At 45.9% G+C, this 19,306-nt stretch overlaps 1 protein-coding gene across 4 annotated transcripts in view; it reads left to right on the forward strand.

The window, feature by feature from the left end:
- The window catches only part of ZFP91 (ZFP91 zinc finger protein, atypical E3 ubiquitin ligase), a 654,237-nt gene that overhangs the window by 313,365 nt on the left and 321,566 nt on the right, over positions 1 to 19,306 (forward strand). For 3 of the 4 annotated variants that reach the window (XM_069628854.1, XM_069628855.1, XM_069628857.1), the window contains one exon: positions 10,757 to 10,843. The exons of the other annotated variant lie outside the window; for it this stretch is intronic. In XM_069628854.1, the coding sequence (XP_069484955.1) occupies positions 10,757 to 10,843 (87 nt within the window). The remainder of the gene's footprint in view (positions 1 to 10,756; positions 10,844 to 19,306) is intronic. 4 annotated transcript variants of the gene reach the window in all.

The raw sequence follows: 19,306 nt of genomic DNA on the forward strand, positions 1-19,306 counted from the left end.
TCCGGCAGGCAAACCACTCGGATGTTGTTCCGTCTCGCCCTTCCTTCCGCCTCTTCGACTCGGTTTTCAAGGTAAGCCACCTGCTGTTCAAGTACGTGGACCTCTTTTGCGTTATTTGTGCTGACATCTGTGTTAGTTTTCACCACGCTCTCTAGGCCACTTGTTCCTTCCGCTAGCGCTCTAACGTCTTTTCGCAGGAGGGTGACTTTGATTCCTACTGCGTCATTTTTGTTCTCAAGGGCCATACGTAGATCTGCCATTGCAGTGCCCCATTTAGTGCTCAGTTCTGTTATGGCCGCTAGGACCTGGTGATTTTCTCCTTCTGGGGCACTATCCGCGGAAGCCGCCATTGCACTCTGCGTCGGGGTCAAAGGATCTCGCTGTGCCCTTGCAAAGGTCTCCAATCTCAGTTGCTTGCTTTTGGTCCTCAGCCCCTTCACTGACATGGTGCAATCATCCTTGCATGCTCGGCCTCAACTATACAATGTTATTTGAAGTCTCCAATTCGATCAAGTATTGGGGTATCTTCCTCAACTGGTTGCGCTATTTGGTGGTTTGAACTGCGTTTCGAGTGGGCTGTGTCCTCGCACGTTTCTCCTTTGACCACTATGGCGTGTTCGTTGAGAGCCAGTTAGTATTTGGCCTGGTCACACTCCGACATTTCCAAATTATGGGCACATACCAGTTTCTCCCTTCACATTGCACAGATCAGCTCACTGTGTTATTTTTCTAGCGGGCGCTTTGTCACTTGTCCACTACCTTCTTACCCGCCACAGCTGGTATGCTCCTGACCGGGTATAGTGCCTTGCGGTGTCCTCACGGGCTTCCGAGCCTGATCCAACTCCGCAGCCAATTAGCAGCTCCTTGCGCACCGCCTCCACCCTGTGCGCAGTCCCAGCTCTATTTTACGGATGTGCTTACACTCACGTAGTACAGTCTTTTGTGTCGGCCAAACAATTTCGATGGCACATGTACTCGGGCCAGATGCCCTTTGTTTTCGCTTGCTGTACTATACCATGTATGTAGCGCCTCTTTGGGCTGCGCTGTCTGCTCGCAGTGACCTGTCCTTGCCACACCAACAGGTCTTACTTTAACAGGGAGCATCCATTATGCCCAGGGCAGCCATGAGTTGATTTGGTCCAGCCTGCAGGCTTATGTCTTGGGTGCACACATGCGCTTTTTGTCTTAGCCAGTGTGATCTGATCGTGTCTTGTTTATGGATGCACTCGCTAATTCCGACGGCTCCCCTGTAGTCCCTAGGGCCCAGAGTTTCTTTATAGTTGTATCTTTTTGTGTTCGTCACGATACCGGGGGTATACGTGTCAATTGCCCATCCGCTGTATCACTATTTCCTTCATCCACCGTTCGCTCGGCCTGCTACACGCTCCAGAAGACAGTGCGCTTGTCGGAGCCCCGTAGTTAGCCCGCGGGCTCAAGCCGCATGTTTTCGTCGACCTGCTATTCCCGCAGGCATCTTAGCCTGCGGGCGCACCAGTCTCATGCGTACGCTCGCCGCAGTTCCAGCTGCCAGGGGGCACCCGCCGTCTTTTAGCCCTCATAGGGGGCCAGGTCCGCTATGATCTTGCCGCAGTGTGCAGTCCGCCCTCCTACGCCTCTACAGCGTCGCCTCTTTTGCCTCGGCCTTCCCTGTGCCCCGCTCGCTTTGTTATACACTCGCGGGTCGGCTAGGGCGCAGTGTAATCCTCGCATGTGTTCCTGTGACGGTGGCTGTATCTTAGCTTCCTCTGCAGCTCGTTCTGCATGTGCTCTGGTTTTCCACACGAGTCTTTGTTCCTCCGGAGCCACCATTTTGTTACTGTGTAGCCGCATTCGGTCCATGCAATAAAGTGTCATAACACACGTTCTCGTGGGCTGATTAAGTCGCGGGTGGAAGCTTCTTCCTGCCAGTTTCCCACGTCCATAATGCTGTTTTTATATAGCGACCTGCAGTGTGGTAGCACTAGCATTCCAGAATCTATCGTCGGATTACGGAGCACAGTAGAGTCCCAGCCTACTCCATGCCTGCCAAGCCACTGCCCTCATTCTTATCTTTTTGTGCATTTATAGCATCAAGTTTGAGGGTGGCTGAAACCTCAAAAGCCACCGTCGTATTAATTTGCACTGGTTCAGCGTGTGCATCCTCCGCAATGTGGATGTCTGGCTCCACCAATTGCACATCATGGTCGAGAGAATTGCGTTCCAAATTTGGTGTCCTGTTTGAATGACCGGTCTTTGTGTTGCCGTCTTCTCGTAACGTGTCTGCCTTTAATAAGGCAGATGTGTCAGTACTACTTTCCTTTCCCATATGATCGTTTGTATTTTTGTTAATTGTGACTCCACATTCACCAAGCATGCCATTCAGAGGCTTACGTTGACTAGAGTTTGTTGTGTTCATTTCATGCGCTGGAGCCAATCTCAGTTGCAGACACACCTAGTAATTCGGCGTCGGTTAAGTCAAAGGAGAAAAAAAAACCTCCGAACAATCAGCACTTGGCGGGAGTTCAGGGCCAACCTTTCCTGGAGCGATTGGTTCGAAGTCCAGCAATGATAGCAAGGCGTTTGCCTTGCTTGCTTCCCTTAAAGGATAGTTCCGGGACTTTTTTTTTATTGTTCCTATGGTTCGGCCATGTGTTTTTAAGCATAAATCGGTAGATCGTAGAAAACTTTCCTATGGACCTTACCCGACTTTTCGTCCATTAACGCACTCGAAAACATCCGCCATTTTATGATAATCCTATCACTTGCCGCATCGTCCTGGCTCACCTGCTTTTGCGGCACTAAATCAAATCCCCCGCCCCTGAAACAGACTTGATCAAAACATTCATATTCCCCGCCTCTATCCGTGACGTGACTGTGCTGCGTAGGCAAACGCGCCCAGGCGTCTTCTATGCGACTCCACACAGAACCAGGAAATCAACACAGATGAGCTCACACAACACAGCGCGCCACAATTGGGAATATGAAACTGTACTTTTAAATTAAACCGCAAGATTGTAAATTTGGTAAAGTACATTTATTTGACATCAAATGTTTTGAGAATATTCAGCGATTTGCATTTTTATTTGCTCACGTTCCAAAAAGTTAGTTTCGAGGCACACGATGTTCCTTTGCTGTACACAGGGTCTTAGATCATCTCACAATACAGCGCCACAATTCGGAATATGAAACTGTGGTTTAAAAGCAAACGGCAAGATTGTACATTTGGCAAAGTACATTTATTTGACATCAAATGTTTTGAGAATATTCAGCGATTTGCATTTTTATTTGCTCACGTTCCGAAAAGTTCATTTCGAGGCACACGATGTTCCTTTGCTGTACACAGGGTCTTAGATCAATGAATTTTTATTTGCTCTCGATCCAAAATATTTCGTCTTGAGGCAAGCGATGTTCGTGTGCAGTAGACAGGGTGTTGGTTTACGATAAAATAAGCTCTTCGGTCGCACTGATAATCGCATGGCTGTTCCAACAACGAGGCACTAGGCCACCACAACGGTCTGTATGTTGCATCTAGCCGTTAGTACCGCGTAAGGGCATACTTGTACTTGGCGATCGTCCCACAAAATGGTCAGGGTGCTAACGTTGTTCACGCGGAGAAGCAACTGGCGGTTAAAAAACCCATCCGCCGGTGTCTGGTACTCGTGACACAGACAATAATGGACGATGTATCTATTTGAAAAACATAAAAAAAGGAAATTAGTCTCACCATCAGATCTTTATTAAAATTATTCATTTTATATATTAGGTCTGGAAATTATTTCATAACTAGGACAGTGCAACTGGGTTTTATACGTCAAGGGGGGGCTGTAGGATACTGAGACAGTCCCCCAGTGCAGGGGTTGACAGGGAGTGCAGGTGGAGAGTGGAAGGGCCCAGGACCGAGGTCGCAGACAGTGGACCAGTTGTAGCAGGGGAGAGGGAGAGAGAAAGCAGAAGCAAAGAGGAAGGTTTTGAGGTGCTTCCGTAAAAGGAGACGGTTCTCCCCAAGATAGTGCGCGGTACAAAACAATATGCCACATAGAATGAACAAGTACAACTTAACCCGTCTTTAAAGCGACTGTATAGTAATTAAATTGCGGTATAAACTCATCTAAAGAGTTACTTACATTATATTTGCATTTTCCATTGTGTCTGTGCGTGGGGCAGCCCCGAAATACCACTCCTTCTATGCCGACGTTTTATTTCTTCTAATGAACGAACATGAAATGGCTTTCGTTTCTGAAATTATATTCATTATCGTTTCTTACGTGGTCCCGGCCTGTCAAGGTCAAATAACAATAGAACCTTATACTGGGTCGTGGGCCATTCTGGCACCCGAGAAAAAATCAAAGCAGCTGACCTTCACTTTGAACGAACACACATTCCTAGTTAGCTACATTCAGTGTAAGGCCATCTTACAGGACTTGAAATTTACACTCCATCTTTGCATTTTGTCTGCGTGCTTTGCAGCCCCACAGAACCATAAATACGGAGACATTCTGTATTTTTGGAAAAATCATTTATATTACTGTTTGGTTTAATTTAATGCGCAAATGAACAAGGTTGGATAGATAAACATATTCAATGGGCCTGCGACATGAGGAGACTCGAGAGAACAGACAATCAAATTACAATCATTTAAACCGTGATGTATATTTCTCAATGAGCTCTTCTTTAGGTGGACATGGAACAGAGGCAATGTTGGGTGGCAATGCAGTTGTCACCTGCACAGGTTCGTTCACAACTCCATTTATGTGCCTATCTAGGACGTCAACAATAAGTCTCTCAATAAACTCATATTGCATATCCTCAAACACTGGTTTGATCACCCATTGTTTACTTCTTTTAGTGAAGGCCTTATTGTAGCGAAGCGTCCCTAAAGTTCCGGTCGTCCTACTTTGTTGACGGCCGACATTATGGTTATGTGCCAAGACCGCTAAAAGAGTGCGATTTATCATGCCCTCCATGCCAAAATGCAATCGTTTTGGCCTGTACTTTAGGCACATATTGTGGAACACCTCCAAATCTCCTGTGTGGCAGAATTCCGTGAGTCCCCTCAAAGCTTTTGTTATAGTTTTATCAAGTACAATCTTTTCAATGGCTTTGTGAGTGGGTGATGAAGGAATCAACCACTTCTTCTTCCGTGCCTCCTCTGTGGACAAATGGCCATGTTCACAATTGTGGAAATGTTGGTTCGTGTTCCAGCTGTGCACGTTTGTACAGTGTAGCATTACTGACCACCATTTTTCCAGTAGAATTTCCAACGACCCTCCACATGTTTTTGAGCTCCACCAAAGATGGTTGCTGATTGACTTGGACCACTGTGAAATACCTTGCATATCTTTTTTTTTTACCTGCAGCCGACAATTTTTTGATTGTTTTTGCAAGATGCCAAACGTCAAATTGGTGATTTATATTTTTGTACTCTTCTCTTATTGTCTTGGCAATTGAAACGTGTCTGTCCGTGGCTATCCGGTCGATCACCATTCCCCGCGATTGTAGTTCTTGCAATGATGCTACAAAGCCAACTTTCTCCATGGCCACTGAGGATGTACTTTGTGACACCTGCACGACCACCGAACTCACAATTTTCTTACTTTCCATGTCCTGAAAGTGGTAGGTGCAGTACTTGGCTGAAAATCCTGGGCTGTCGCACTGTCCATCACCGGCTAGCCTGAACCGTTTGCCCGCGAATGTACTATCAATAGACATTTTTTCCATTCTCCAAGCTTCGCTAATGGCTGGAAATAGATAATCGGTTTGGTATTTGTAGAACTGAGTTTTCGCAATGAAATGGATTCCCACAAACTGAAAGAAAGACTCTAATTTTTTAAAACTTGAACCACTAAAAAGTGCAGCCGCTGCACAAAGTAGATTGCCTGCTGGCAGTTGTCCCAGCATGGGTTGTGCAGACCATGAGAAAGGATGATATTTTGTACAGGTGGCATGTATTTTAAGGTTAGTGCCTCGAATTGCACGAGTCACATTAATCAATGGCTCCCCACATACTTCCCCACTACCGAATGCCCACATTTCAACCGAATAATAATATCAATCAAACAACTATCGAATACAATGAATTTGGCCTCTTTCCTTATACTGTCACTCTGCATCCCAGCTGGTTCGGCCTGTAACGTTGAGGACATGTCACTCACATGAAAGGTAGAATCTCTGATATCGTCTTCCGCTATGTTCAGTGATATTGATGGTGTTTCATTGTAATCCACTTCATTCTCTTCCATTGCAACATCTGTTCCTTCTCCGGCGATGGGTGAATAAGACAATTTCTTCAACTTTCTCGCGGTCTTAGTTTTTGCGGGTGTGGAATCTGTGAATTGATCTCCGACTGCATCCGAACTACCAGGAGGACATTCACTATCAATGGCTGGTGGTGGTATAGCTCCGTTGTCAATCACTTCATATTCTTCCCATTGGCACGATGCATCTCCAGTCTCAAGTCCCTGCCAAAAGGTTTGACAAGCAACATCTCTCGTTCGCTTCACTGTCTGTGTAGATCTAGTTCGTACACCCACTCGCAACTAGAGGACAGATTGGAAAAGGGATGTTCAGTTTAAACACAACTTACTGTATTGAACTATTAACAGTGAAAAACAACATAATATAGTGACCAGGACACTAACCTTCTTTTGCTTTCTTTTCTTTGAAACTTTCTTGCCTCGAACTTCAACATCAGGACGCTGTTGCTCCGACTCGTGTGTGCATGTCTCCACTTCCTCTTGCGCTGCAACGACTACATTTTCATGATAAGCACATCCATCACGCACTGACGCTCCATCGACTCCCTGAAACATAGAACTTTCATTAGTATGTATAATATCGAAAACACAAAATGTACCTGGGGACCAATACCCACGTACATCTCAATAGCAAAACACGAATGAACGCTTTGTGTAGAACATTCAAACGACAATTATTCACGCATTGTTGATCTAGTTAGATGGAACTGTCAAGATCCATACCTCGGGCTCCTCAGACTTCCATTGATGATATTATTGAAGATGATGCTTCAGTGACTCCCTGAAACACAGTAATTGCATTAGTATGGTTTTCTATTTTGATAAAAAGAACAGAAACTTTGTGCAGGCGTGAACTGCTCATCTAAATAGACCTGCACAAATGATCAGTTGTCTAAAATAAATAATGGATATGTAAATATGATTCGATTTGCTTGATCGTTGGAAGTGTCACCACCCAGAGATCTGCATCAACTACTAGGGGTGATGTTCTTGTAGAAGAAGCTCCGTCATCTCCCTGAAACATAGTACTTGCGTTAATAAAGAAGGAAGTATAGCGGATGTAATCACGTCATATGATTTCGCTTGATCAAACTGTCAGTATCCATACCTCGAAATGCATAAGAACATCAAGGGACGATGTAACTGCGGTGCACACTTCTGCAAGCTGTTGCGCCGACCCGTAACTGCATGCTCCCCCTTCTTCTTGGACTAATGCTCCATCGACTCCCTGAAACATAGGACTTTCATTAGTAATGAACACAAAATTGAAAAAAGAAGACACATAGGAGGGCGACGGAACTGTCCTGAAACGTACCTCGAGCATCTGAGTGACATCAACGGTAGTCGTCAATACGTTGGACTCCTCAGCATCTCCCTGAAAGACAGTACTTGCATTATTTTGGATAACAATAATTATAACTGAAAACAAAGACTAGAGGACGAGTACAAGGGTGTACCATTAGGTAACATAATTACATGATAAATTAAAACTATTGATTTACATGCCTAAAACAAGTCAGTGGCAGAATAGCCAAGTAAGATTACCCGATAGGCGCTTGAAGTGGCTGATGACTGCAATAACGACACGGATTGCGGTGGTCGTGCAGACAAGACACAGGAAGACTCGTGAATGGAGACACACTTATGTGGATTGCAGGGAGCCGTCCAGCGTGAGGGGGGGATGCTTGGCAGGAGACACGGGGTCTGGAGGTAGACATGGGAACAACAACCCATGCTCTATAGACCACTTTGAAGTGTACATGGTCTTTGGCACCTCTTGGCCTTTATCGCTCCCTGACAGCTCCACTTGCCAGCGCAAGTACCCCGGTGCGAACTGCCTTTGATAGGGCGGGGGGGTGGATTGGGGCGGTGGTCGTGCAGACAAGACTCGTTTGCCGCAGGGCCTCACCAAGGAGAGGCCATCTAACTGCATGTAAGAGGCTGGCTGCAGGATCTAGTACATGGAAGGCAGGGGGGTGAGTTTATAAATACCTCACCCTCCCAGGAGAATATATGGGTGCAGTTCACCCTGGAGACCCTGGATGCCTAGGCAGTTAGTCAGCAGCAGGCTGGCCTGTGGTGGCAAGGCGGCACGGGCCAGAGGTGGTCATCTCTGTACCCGGTGCCCAAAAGGATGATTTATTATGATCAACCATATTTACCTATAACCATGTTTTGTATCAATAAAATACAACGGCCTTCCTTTTATTGCCAACGCTTGAACAAATCAAAACAACCATTGTTAAAATATATATTGGGTTTTATTTTGGATCTTAATTTCAATTGAACATAAATAATAAACATTACACATTGTAAATTTGCGGTTGCAGCACATCCAGGGAAAATCTGCGGTATTGTCCACTGTCGCTGGGGAAATGTTGTCTAATGGCAAGTACCGCACAGGCAGGTATTACTCTCCGAACGCGGTGTCCGAGCCTCCCGTGAAGCCACCAAGTGAAGCAACGATAGGCCACCAGCCTGTACCACCTGTGAAAATGAAAGATGCAAACTGTATTAAAATGACAAAACTTTCTTATCACTGTCGATTCAGGTAAAAAATGTCATTCTGCTTTGAAAAAAATTCTATCTAGAAAATGCACAATATGGAACCAATTAACATGCATTCGAATGATATGTAGATGTAATTTTATATGTGGGAGACGACCATGACATAGTAGTGGCATCACTGACATCACAACCACAGTATACTTACTCGTTACTCGGATTACGCGGACGAACAGTGCCGCAAAGTTCGTGCATAAGCACCATCATCATCCTCAACACGGTCCGTGAGAGGCAGGCTTCCCTGAACTCTGGCAGCTCGATGATGCATTGCGGACTTGGCTCGCCTTCCGAAATGTAGGCCAGGCATCCCGAGTTTTCTCGGCAGCAGCAGTTCTCCTCCTCAGTTGGCATTAGCTCGCACCGATTGCACGTGCACCAGGTGGAGACGCCGTCCATGCGACATGGTCCAGGCTCTTCATCCGTTGACTGGTCCTCCCAACTGCCGTCCGAATCCCCATCGTTTTCGCGTGCTTGCCTTTCCAGTAGTTCTTCCTCGGTGTACTCGGGCTCGTACATATACGGCATTATTGTAGCCATTATGTGGTAAAGAAAGTAAAATAATTTATAGCGGTGGTACTGGTATCTGTTCACACGGGCTACAATCAACGAAGGTAGCTGACCAGAGCACAGAAACGAGTCACAGAATACTCAAAGTAACACAGAGAGAGGAATGGATTCGAAAATCTGCTGCTGTGTGTTGTGAAACGGTCTGTTTATACTTATTGAGGAAAGAGGCGTCCTGCCATTTCCATGGCGACACTTCATTATCTGAGGCGCAGCGATTGTTGACACGAAACGGGAAATGGGCGGTACGCGTCTGCTGATGTCAGGCTCAGGGGCGGGGGATTTGATTTAGTGCCGCAAAAGCAGGTGAGCCAGGGCGATGGGGGGAAATGATAGGATTATCATAAAATGGCGGATGTTTTCGAGTGCGTTAATGGACGAAAAGTCGGGTAAGGTCCATAGGAAAGTTTTCTACGATCTACCGATTTATGCTTAAAAACACATGGCCGAACCATAGGAACAATAAAAAAAAAGTCCCGGAACTATCCTTTAATGATGCCCTTAATGGCGGTTCGGTCTCATTCACTATCGCATTGTCGTTCACATTGTCTTCCCATTCGTGTTCGCCACTTTCATTATCAACATTATCAACATCCGAGGATAATTGACTCTGCGTGACAAGTGGGACAGCGTCTTTAACAGATGACAACCGGCAAGTAGGTAAAGCAGGTGAAACAGGGTAAACTATTTTTGCACTCTCCTAGCTTGCCGTTTTGTCTTGCAGCAACAGCCTTCGCAGTGGTCCATGGATTTAACATGCAGCGTTGCTGCAGAGTCTTATGCCTGGTCAGTGGCCCTATGTTTTCGGGCATTCTCACGGTGCAACCCGTGGCGGACTGTGGCTGACTGACTCTGCACCTTGACTCCACTCGAGAGTTCGAGTTTTGTAGAAAAGATTAAGCCTTAAAGAGACGGGCACAGCACACAGAATCACTGTAACAGCAACTCCTCTCTCCAAACAAACAGGCAAGTGACTGTGGCAGACTGACTCTGCACCTAGACTCCGCTTATGCCACGAAAATGCAACGAAACCAAAAAAAGTAGTTTCCTTAAGTGAACGTTTTGTTCATTTATTTTGTGTATGATTGTGCCTAAGAGCAAAAATTGATTTTTTTTTCAGCATTACACATTTTGCAGAGATGCACGTTCAGCACATGAATTCAATGTTCTCCTCAGCACATACATTTTTCCCAAACCTGGCCTGTCGTAGCAATATAGCATGCCTGCATGGCAGAAAATAACTAAAGCCAATGTTTGTTTCATTGCTTTTCAAACTCGAGCCAATGTTTTGTCTCCTACGTAATCATTTCTTCATAGCTAAATTTTGTGGTATCTCTGACCATAGAAATGCAATCTGTTACCTTCTACTTTTGTCCCCCATCCCCTTCCAACAGTGATGAGGAGGAGTTGCTAATCAGCGAGGAAGAACCCCCTTTTAAAGATGATCCCAGGGATGAAACCTACAAACCTGATCTTGCAAGGTATTGCTTCCGTTGCATTTTTTTATTGGATTAAGGCATGTTAACATATCTTGTTAAATATGACTGATCGGTAAGTCCATTTGAGGTCCTGACTTCCATCTTAAGTTTATTTTATGTTCTGTTTGTTGCCATTCAGATATTCTATGTTTTTGATCTGCAATGGTAAATGAGGCAGGAAAATAAAACATGAAACTGAATAATGGTATTATCAAAGTTTACAGATAGTTGCTTTTATCCTTCATGTAGGGCTGTCGTGTACATATCACCGGCCCTCATAGTCTTTATCGGCCTTCTTAAAAAGACAAGAGATTCTACATTTCGAATGGATTGTGTCCTCCCACGTATTCCTCATCTTTACATAGATAGCCATCCAGCTTCAGCTGCTTCTGAATGTTTTTTCGGCAGTGGGTGCTGTGCGTCGATGCAGTCGACTCGATGTCCCTCGAGGGCTTCCATTCCAGGGCTGACGTCCGTGTATGTAACACGTGCAGCGGCCTTTGGCTTCAGTTCTGTTTTTATGCCTTCCTCTTATAGAATACCAGTATCAGTAAGTGCCAGACAATACTAGACTCTGGAAATTCAAAAAGGGGGTAGGTTGAGAGGAGCGATGAGGAAATCCATGGGCGGAAAATCCAATTGAAAAAACATTACCAGGGGTAAGTAACTTGTTCTTCGAATGGGTTGTGTCCCCCCAGGTATTCCTCATTTTTAGATAGACTCCCAAAGCAGTGCTATGTTTTGGAGGAGGGAGTAAGTATTTTCAGATTTAAGATTTGTAAATGTGTGAATGTTTCGAAAGCAGCTAAAGCTGGTAGGATTTCCATTTTAAGATGAGGAATACGTGGGAGGAACATCCAATCGAAAGAACGTTACCAGGGGTAAGCATTGTTCATTTACATCACTTGGGCTGCTTTTCATTCCTGCCCCTCTTAAAAGCTTTATCACGTTTCTCAGCTCAGCATACATAACATGCCCCATTTCATTTGGTAGATTGTAGCCCAGTCCTGCTTTTTCATCATATTCTGGCCTTGCAAACAAGGATTTAGAATGAGGTTTAATCCAGGAATACAAGTCCTGGAATGCAAAGAAAAAAACACTTGACCATCACCGAAATGGAATGAGGCATATTTGGATGTATAGCTCAGTTATAATGCACTTTAACAGCAGGAGATGCGCCTGTTAACTGATGAGCACATGCCTCCAGTTCTTTTACTCTCATAGCCTTCGCACAAAAGTTGCTTGTGTTTCCATGAATGGAGAGCTTGCTAGTTGGCATTGATCAATTGTGGATTGTGTATGTGTTTAGCATTATCATGCTGACTGTAGGTTACAATGCATGGTTTTCTATCCAATGGGTCTTGAACTGTTGTACTCTGTAATTGGTTTAATAAATATTTTTCTATGCATCACGCAACTAAACCTGGTTACTTTATTATGTGCTGTTTAAACCCCACTGTGCAAGATGTCTTTCTTTAGTTACATTCGAGTCTACATCTTGTACCGTTTAACCGTAATAGTCTTTCCTTAATCTGGGATGAGGTTATTTTTTAGCTCACTTTAAACTTTTTAATTCTTTGCAATATGTTCTGCTCCCAGAATTGTGTATGCACATTCCTAGTATTTGCTCAAGGTGCCTTTCATTGCAACTGGTTTGATGTAGTTATTATATTGCATGGTTGTTAAACTTGAATGTTTTACCTAGAAGACTGTTTGACACAGATGTATTGTGTGTACCTTTAAGTACTTAATGGCTTCACCTCTCAGTCAAACCTCCTAGAATGCAAATAGTTTTTACATTCCCACAATCTGGGAAACCCATGCAACAGACCTAAATGCTACAATATTGAAATGGCAGTGGGTAGGCTTTGAATGTCATTTGCCATACATCCAAATCAATAGGGGTTATAGAACGGTCTTTCAAATCCCCAGATGAAAAATGTGGTTGGGAAGGCAGATGGTTATTGATGAATGTAACTTTAATGATTCTTGATTCTGATGAGTTTGTATATTTCTCACGCATGGAGAATGAGATGAGAGTTGGGGGGGCAAGGTTAAGTCCTTGAGGGTCTGAATAGTTATTTCATTTTTGCCAAAGAAGAAAATGACATCGCTGGTAATTTCAATGTAGTTCCGCCACGTTCTGATAGAAATTACCATGCTCTTTTGGGACTAGCCATAGTTATGTTGAACTCCTTTGACTCTAATGCGGGGTGAACCATTGTCTGAAGAATGGTTCACCCTAACAGCAAAGTATATATTCACTGTGAAGCAAAACATAATGTTTTAAATTTGTTTTTTGCATTGACTCTGGGGGGTGGTATTCGCTATACTGGATGCATCTCCACTATTAGCCATTCTCTTATGGAAATAGGTCTCCAATCTTTACAAATCCATCATGAAATCTCCAGACTTAGCCCCCATCATCCTATCCCTCCTCGGCATCTGAAGAGTCCCAGCTTAGTTGAATTCTGCATCCATCGGACCTTGTAATTGTTAATTTATATAGCACTTATACACAGGTGGAGTGCTTCAAAGTGGGAAGGGAGCAAGGGAACACAGTAAACATTCTTAGGCCTTAATGTTTCTGAATGCTTTAACTGGAAAAACTAGCATACTCGGCCTGACTGTATTTCTCCTAGTGCAAGTGCAGGAAATGTTAGTTGCGACCATGTTGGAGAGGGGAAAAAGGGGGGGGAGAAGCGTACTAGTCCTAGTACATTCAGGTCATGCATGCGTACAGACAAAGGTATGGGGGGGAAACACACGTCCAGTCCAGCAGGGCTCTGTGTTAAGAGCAGAGAGACCTTTGACCTTTGCTCAAAGTCCAGAGCAGACCTATATGACCCAGCCAGCTATCGTCCCACCTCACACACCTTGGATTAGGAAACTTCTGGAAAAAAATGTCTGATGCTTGTTAATCTGCTTAGAATCGCATGCTGTGCGTATGGTCCGACATCCAGTGGAAACCGCAGAGTATTGCATCTTGTCTTTCGGGGACTGAAAGGGGACGTTGGCATAGGCGTGTCTGTAACACTATCCCTATAGTGACATGTGTAGTAACCCAAAATCCTTCATGCGCCCCGGTCCCTCAGATTGTTTTTTTCCGTCCAGATAACTGGTCGCCCTATAGCAGAGCTCTTACTAGAGACATTGTTTATCTTTACCGAATTGTCGGTTTATTCCCCGTTAAGTCACTTCGCCCAACAAGAACATCTTCGACGAAGACTACGGGGGAATCGTCTAGGGCTGTGGATTTCGGCGGCTAAGATCCGGCAGCCGGATTTTCCACGTGGTCGGGCCCTCTGGCCGGCCTATACAGTAGGGAGAGTGGGGCCGGGGTGGCCATATTGTTTAGTATGTCTTTCCTCCTTTCCCCTCTTTTTTCCTGTTTGTCTGGTCATCCTTCCCTTTTGCTATGGAAAGGACTCCTTTTTAGATTCTGCCCTAAGTGTAGGGTCAGATATCCTTGGAAGGACGAACACAGGACGTTTAACGCCTGTCTCCCCCTAGAGCACGACGAGAAGTGGTGTGCGGCATACAAAGTCCTTCGGCCCAAGACCCTTAAGGAGTGCTGTGTAAAGCGGTGGGCCGCGTACGGTATACCACGCGTGGAGCCCCCTTCCCCCACCACCTTGCCAGCTGAAAGTGACGGGGGTACTTCGGGTGACCAAACGTCCAATGCGATTGTTAAAGACCTTGAGGCGGAAGCTTCTAGGTCCGCCACGCCTGTCCCCGACCCTTCCAGGCTCGACTCTGGTCTTGCTACAGGGACTAAAACTGGCGTCGGGGGCGTACAAAAAGGCAAAAGCGCCAACGGGGCCGCCGAAAACTTCGCCAGTTCCCTCGGATCGTTCAGATCCAAAGCCTTCCTCGCATCCGCAGCAGCATTTTGCGACTGGGCAATCTAACCAAAATAAGGGCGCTACTCCGAAACCTAAACACATCGAAGTGCGGGAGCCCGACGCTTCGGCGGTTTCCAAGGCCTCAGTAGGCCTGAAAACTACGGCTAGGCCTCTACCCGGAAAACCGTCCGCTAGGCCCCCTCGTGCCTCGGACGGTATTACAACTGCCGGCAAATGATCTGAGCCTTTGTCTCACGACGATTCGGCGACTATCGAAAGTAGCATCGGAAGAATAGTAGCAGCAGTGGGCCTTACTCCGGTTGCGCCTAAGGTTATGGGCCAAGTCGCGGAAAGAATTACGGCGGATTGGGTTCCCCATTCCGATGAGGCTTACGAAGATAGTCGAGAGCCTCTTTCTGACACCCTGAGAGGTTCCTTTCGACGCTGCAATGCTGAGAATGTTGTTTCTCCTCGCGTAGGCCTGTTTGGGTCCTCTAAATGGACTACAGAAAAATGTGAGGGTTGTATGGATTGGCTGGAGCAGATTACCAGTTCTTCTGATCATCCTCCCCCGAAAAGGGCTCGGGTAGACCCTAACCTCCAAATTCAAGAAGAATAGTCTCCTGTTTTCCAACAAGAAGACGTGGTCCAGATGGACACACATAGAGACATCTATAATGAAGAAGCTTCTTTTCTCAAACTGAGGAAGATCAACAGGACATTACGGACAACTGGGAGGAAACCCAGCAGGAAGGTCAAGACCCTTGGACACAGCAAGGTCAGGACACTGATGTTTTGTCCCTAGACTCTCCTCCTTCCACCCCGGCTTGCCAGGCCTCCCCCGTGGATGACCAAATGGCATTCAACTCCATGCAGCTGAATACTTCAAAATTGCCACTCAATAGGCGGTACCTAAGCAGGATTTCGTGGAGGATATTAAGGAAAAACCTCTGGCGAGTCAATCCATCCCCCTCCTTAGCTCCCTCATTGGTCTCACCTGCTCAGACACGGCAGTGAACCCGAGAGTCGAAAAAGTATTGCGACCTTTCCCTTCCGCCCCTCTATATATGAAAGGGCACGCCATCCCAGACTCACTGGTAGTGACTACCACTCGAAAGAGGGCAGGGGTACCCCTTGCCATGGGAGAATCACCACCGGACAAGGAGTCTAAGTGGCTGTATGCCCTGGGCAAAAGTGTCACATCAGCAGCTGCATACACCATTCGGGTTGCTAATAATACTACTCTATTAGCAAGCTATGCTGATGCCCAATGGAATTTGCTCCAGGAAGGCCTCCAAGAGGTTCCTGAACCCGCCAGATCAAAGCTTCTTGCCATTGTTTTGGAGGGAAGACTGGTTAACCAGAATGTGGTGAAGAACACCCTGGACACTGCGGAAACGGCGGGCAGGTCTCTTGCACAAGGGACTCGACTGAAAAGACACGCATGGCTGCGTACATCAGGATTTAGACCTGAGACTCAGGCCTTCCTCATTAATAAACCCATTGAGGAGACTAACCTCTTCGGGAAAGCAGTGGATGAAGCGTTGGAGACGGCCAAGAAGGTGCATGAGACTATAAGGTCTCTGCACAAAATTACACAAACCCTCCTCCAAGGGGGGTAATAACTCTTGGCGGTCCTTTCGAGGGCAAGACCATGCTCGTCAAAACAACTATGGCACGGGTAACTTCAACACAAATCAAACATCTGGAAGCCCCACTTACTACCTCTCCAAGCTGTCCCAAAACATTTGGATATGGGCTCTCAAACACAAGATGTTTTTGTTGTCCCAACATGTTCCAGGCAGACTTACTCAGCAGAGATTTTCCTCTGCCAGAAGAATACGAATGGTGACTGCACGAAGACATTGTGTCCAACGTCTTCGCAGAATGGGGGTTTCCCAGAGATCGACCTGTTCGCTACTCAGGAGAATGCCCAATGCCAAGACTATGCCTCCAGGTACCCCCAGAACCGATCCAAGGGGAACGGTCTCTGGATAACTTGGTCGGGGAAATTTGTCTATGATTTTCCTCCCGACTCCCCTTCTCAACAAGATAGTGCACAAGATGCACCAGGAACCAGTTACCATGATACTGGTGGCCCTCATGTGGGCCCGCCAACCCTGGTTCGCTCACCTGATGGAAATGTCCCTCTCCCCACCAGTCAAGCTACCCTACCCGTACAAAATGTTGTCTCAGGACAGGGGTGAGACCCTGCACCCATGCCCACAAACTCTGAACTTAGCAGCTTGGCTCCGAGGTCATAGTTTAGACACCTGCAACTCCCTCAGAGGTGCATGGACATACTCGGGGAAGGCAGAAAACCTAAGACAGGTTATTGCTATGCCAGCAAGTGGAAATGTTTTGTCATCTGGTGCAATTCCAAGGCGCCAACCCCATCGATTGCTCACCCTCACACGTTGTGCTGTATCTAACCCACCTGTTGGACACTCGGTTAGTCTTCAATTCCCTAAAGGTTCATCTGGCTGCTCTGCCAGCCTGCACCACATCTCAACAAAAGGTATCGTGGTCAAAAATACTGGTGATTAAAAGCCTTCATGGAAGGGGTTAAGATGATTTAGCCTCCCATCTCACACCCAGCTCCTGGATGGAATCTGAATGTGGTTTTGACAAGGCTCATGGGAGCTCCCTTTGGATAAAGCAAGTCTGAAAGACCTGACTTATAAGACAGCCTTCCCAGTGGCTATCACTTCTATCAGAAGGGTTAGCGAACTACAGGCTCTTTTCGTTTTAGACCCCTTAGTTACAGTCCACAAAGATAAGGTAGTTCTGCGCACACATCCCACTTCCAGGACTCTACTAACATGGCCGAAAGAAGCCTTCACACACTAGACGTGCGCAGGGCAGTTATGTTTTACCTGGAAAGAACTAAACCACTGAGGAAGACTAAACAGTTCTTTGTTGCAGTGGCAGCTGGTAGAGAAGTGGATCCTGTCTCTAAATCCGCAATCTCAAGGTGGATTGTCAAATGCATCACACTACGTTACACTCTTGCGAAGAGCAAACTGCCCTTCAAGCCTAGAGCACACTCTACTCGAGGCACTGGGGCATCCATAGCATTCATTGCAAATGTTCCTCTTGAGTCCATTTGCAAAGCGGCAACCTGGAATTCTGTACACACCTTTACAAAACACTATTGCCTAGTCACTCATTCTAGGTCTGATTCTCAGGTGGGACAAGCTGTACAAAGACATCTTTTCTCTACTGTTCCTTCTCACAACCCACCTCCAACTCCGGGTACTGCTTGCTAGTCTATGCGCAGCATGTGATTCTAAGCAGATTAACAAGCATCATAAGACATGCATTACTTACCTTAATAGCATTTTCTGTTATTATATCTGTGAAGATTCATATGCGCCCTCCCTACCTCCCCGCTCGGGGTGGAAGGAAAATAGACGTCTTACTACTTTCTATCTTTATGTACTCACTCACTATAGCCTTTGGCTCCCTCATGGCAGAATAAATGCAATCAGAGGTGTCTCGGCACATGAGGGATTTTGGGTACTACACACGTCACTATAGGGATAGTGTTACAGACACGCCTATGTCGACGTCCCCTTTCGGTTCCTGAAAGACAAGATGCAATACTCTGCGGTTACCACTGGATGTTGGACCATATGCACAGCATGTGATTCTAAGCAGATACAATCAGAAATGCCATTACGGTAAGTAATGCATGTCATATATTGCCAACTCCAGGACTTAACCGAAACAAACCAACTCCTGAATGAGCCACAGCATGGTTTTTGACCTTCTAGGACTATATAATCCGCTCTGTGCTCCATCTGGGATACACCTAAAAACAATGTGGATGAAAACAAGGACTTCTCAGCATCTTCTGACACCATCAATCACTAGATCCTCCTAAAAAGACTAAGATATTGGTATTAAAGTATCAGCTCTACTCTGCATCACCTATTTCCTCACAGTTCGAACGGAAACAGGTCTTGGGCCCGTAGAGTACTCCAAGGATCCACACTCTCAACTCTTCAACGTCAACATGGCACCCCTACTTGACTTCAGTAAGTCTGGTATCTCGTGGTACAACTACAAGGATGACACACGCGCATGTACACATTTTTAAAACACCATGACCTAACACCACAGACATTAAAAACTGCCTTGCACAGGTGGGCACACGCATGACAGCAAACCGACTAAACCCTAGGAAAACAGAGCTGATACTCTGTAATCGTACAGGTTCTAACTATGCCACAATACTGTGGCCTGACAAGATGGGAACCTGCCCAAACCAGTCACCCATGGTAAGAAATCTTGAAATGAAAACTGACAACATCCTGTATGTCTACTTATGTATTGTCCCTGGTGACTGTTCCATTTACTGCCCTCCACAGCCTGGTCAGAATGCCCTTCAATACTTTCTTTTGTGAGCAAAAGAACATGTTCCTCCTGTATATAAATAAAACAAATATAAATAAATAATAAATATCCCACCCTCCACTCTTGATCCACAGGTCAAAGCCATTGTCGTAAGCGCTTTCTCCCAGCTGTGCATGCTAGGCAGCATCTTACCTTAACATTCACCCAAAGGGCCATGCCCATAATTTCTCTAATATTATGGACTATACTATGCGAACAGACT

The sequence above is a fragment of the Ambystoma mexicanum genome, chromosome 12 (genome assembly GCF_040938575.1).
Source record: "Ambystoma mexicanum isolate Mex_15411 chromosome 12, UKY_AmexF1_1, whole genome shotgun sequence".
NCBI lineage: Eukaryota > Metazoa > Chordata > Amphibia > Caudata > Ambystomatidae > Ambystoma > Ambystoma mexicanum.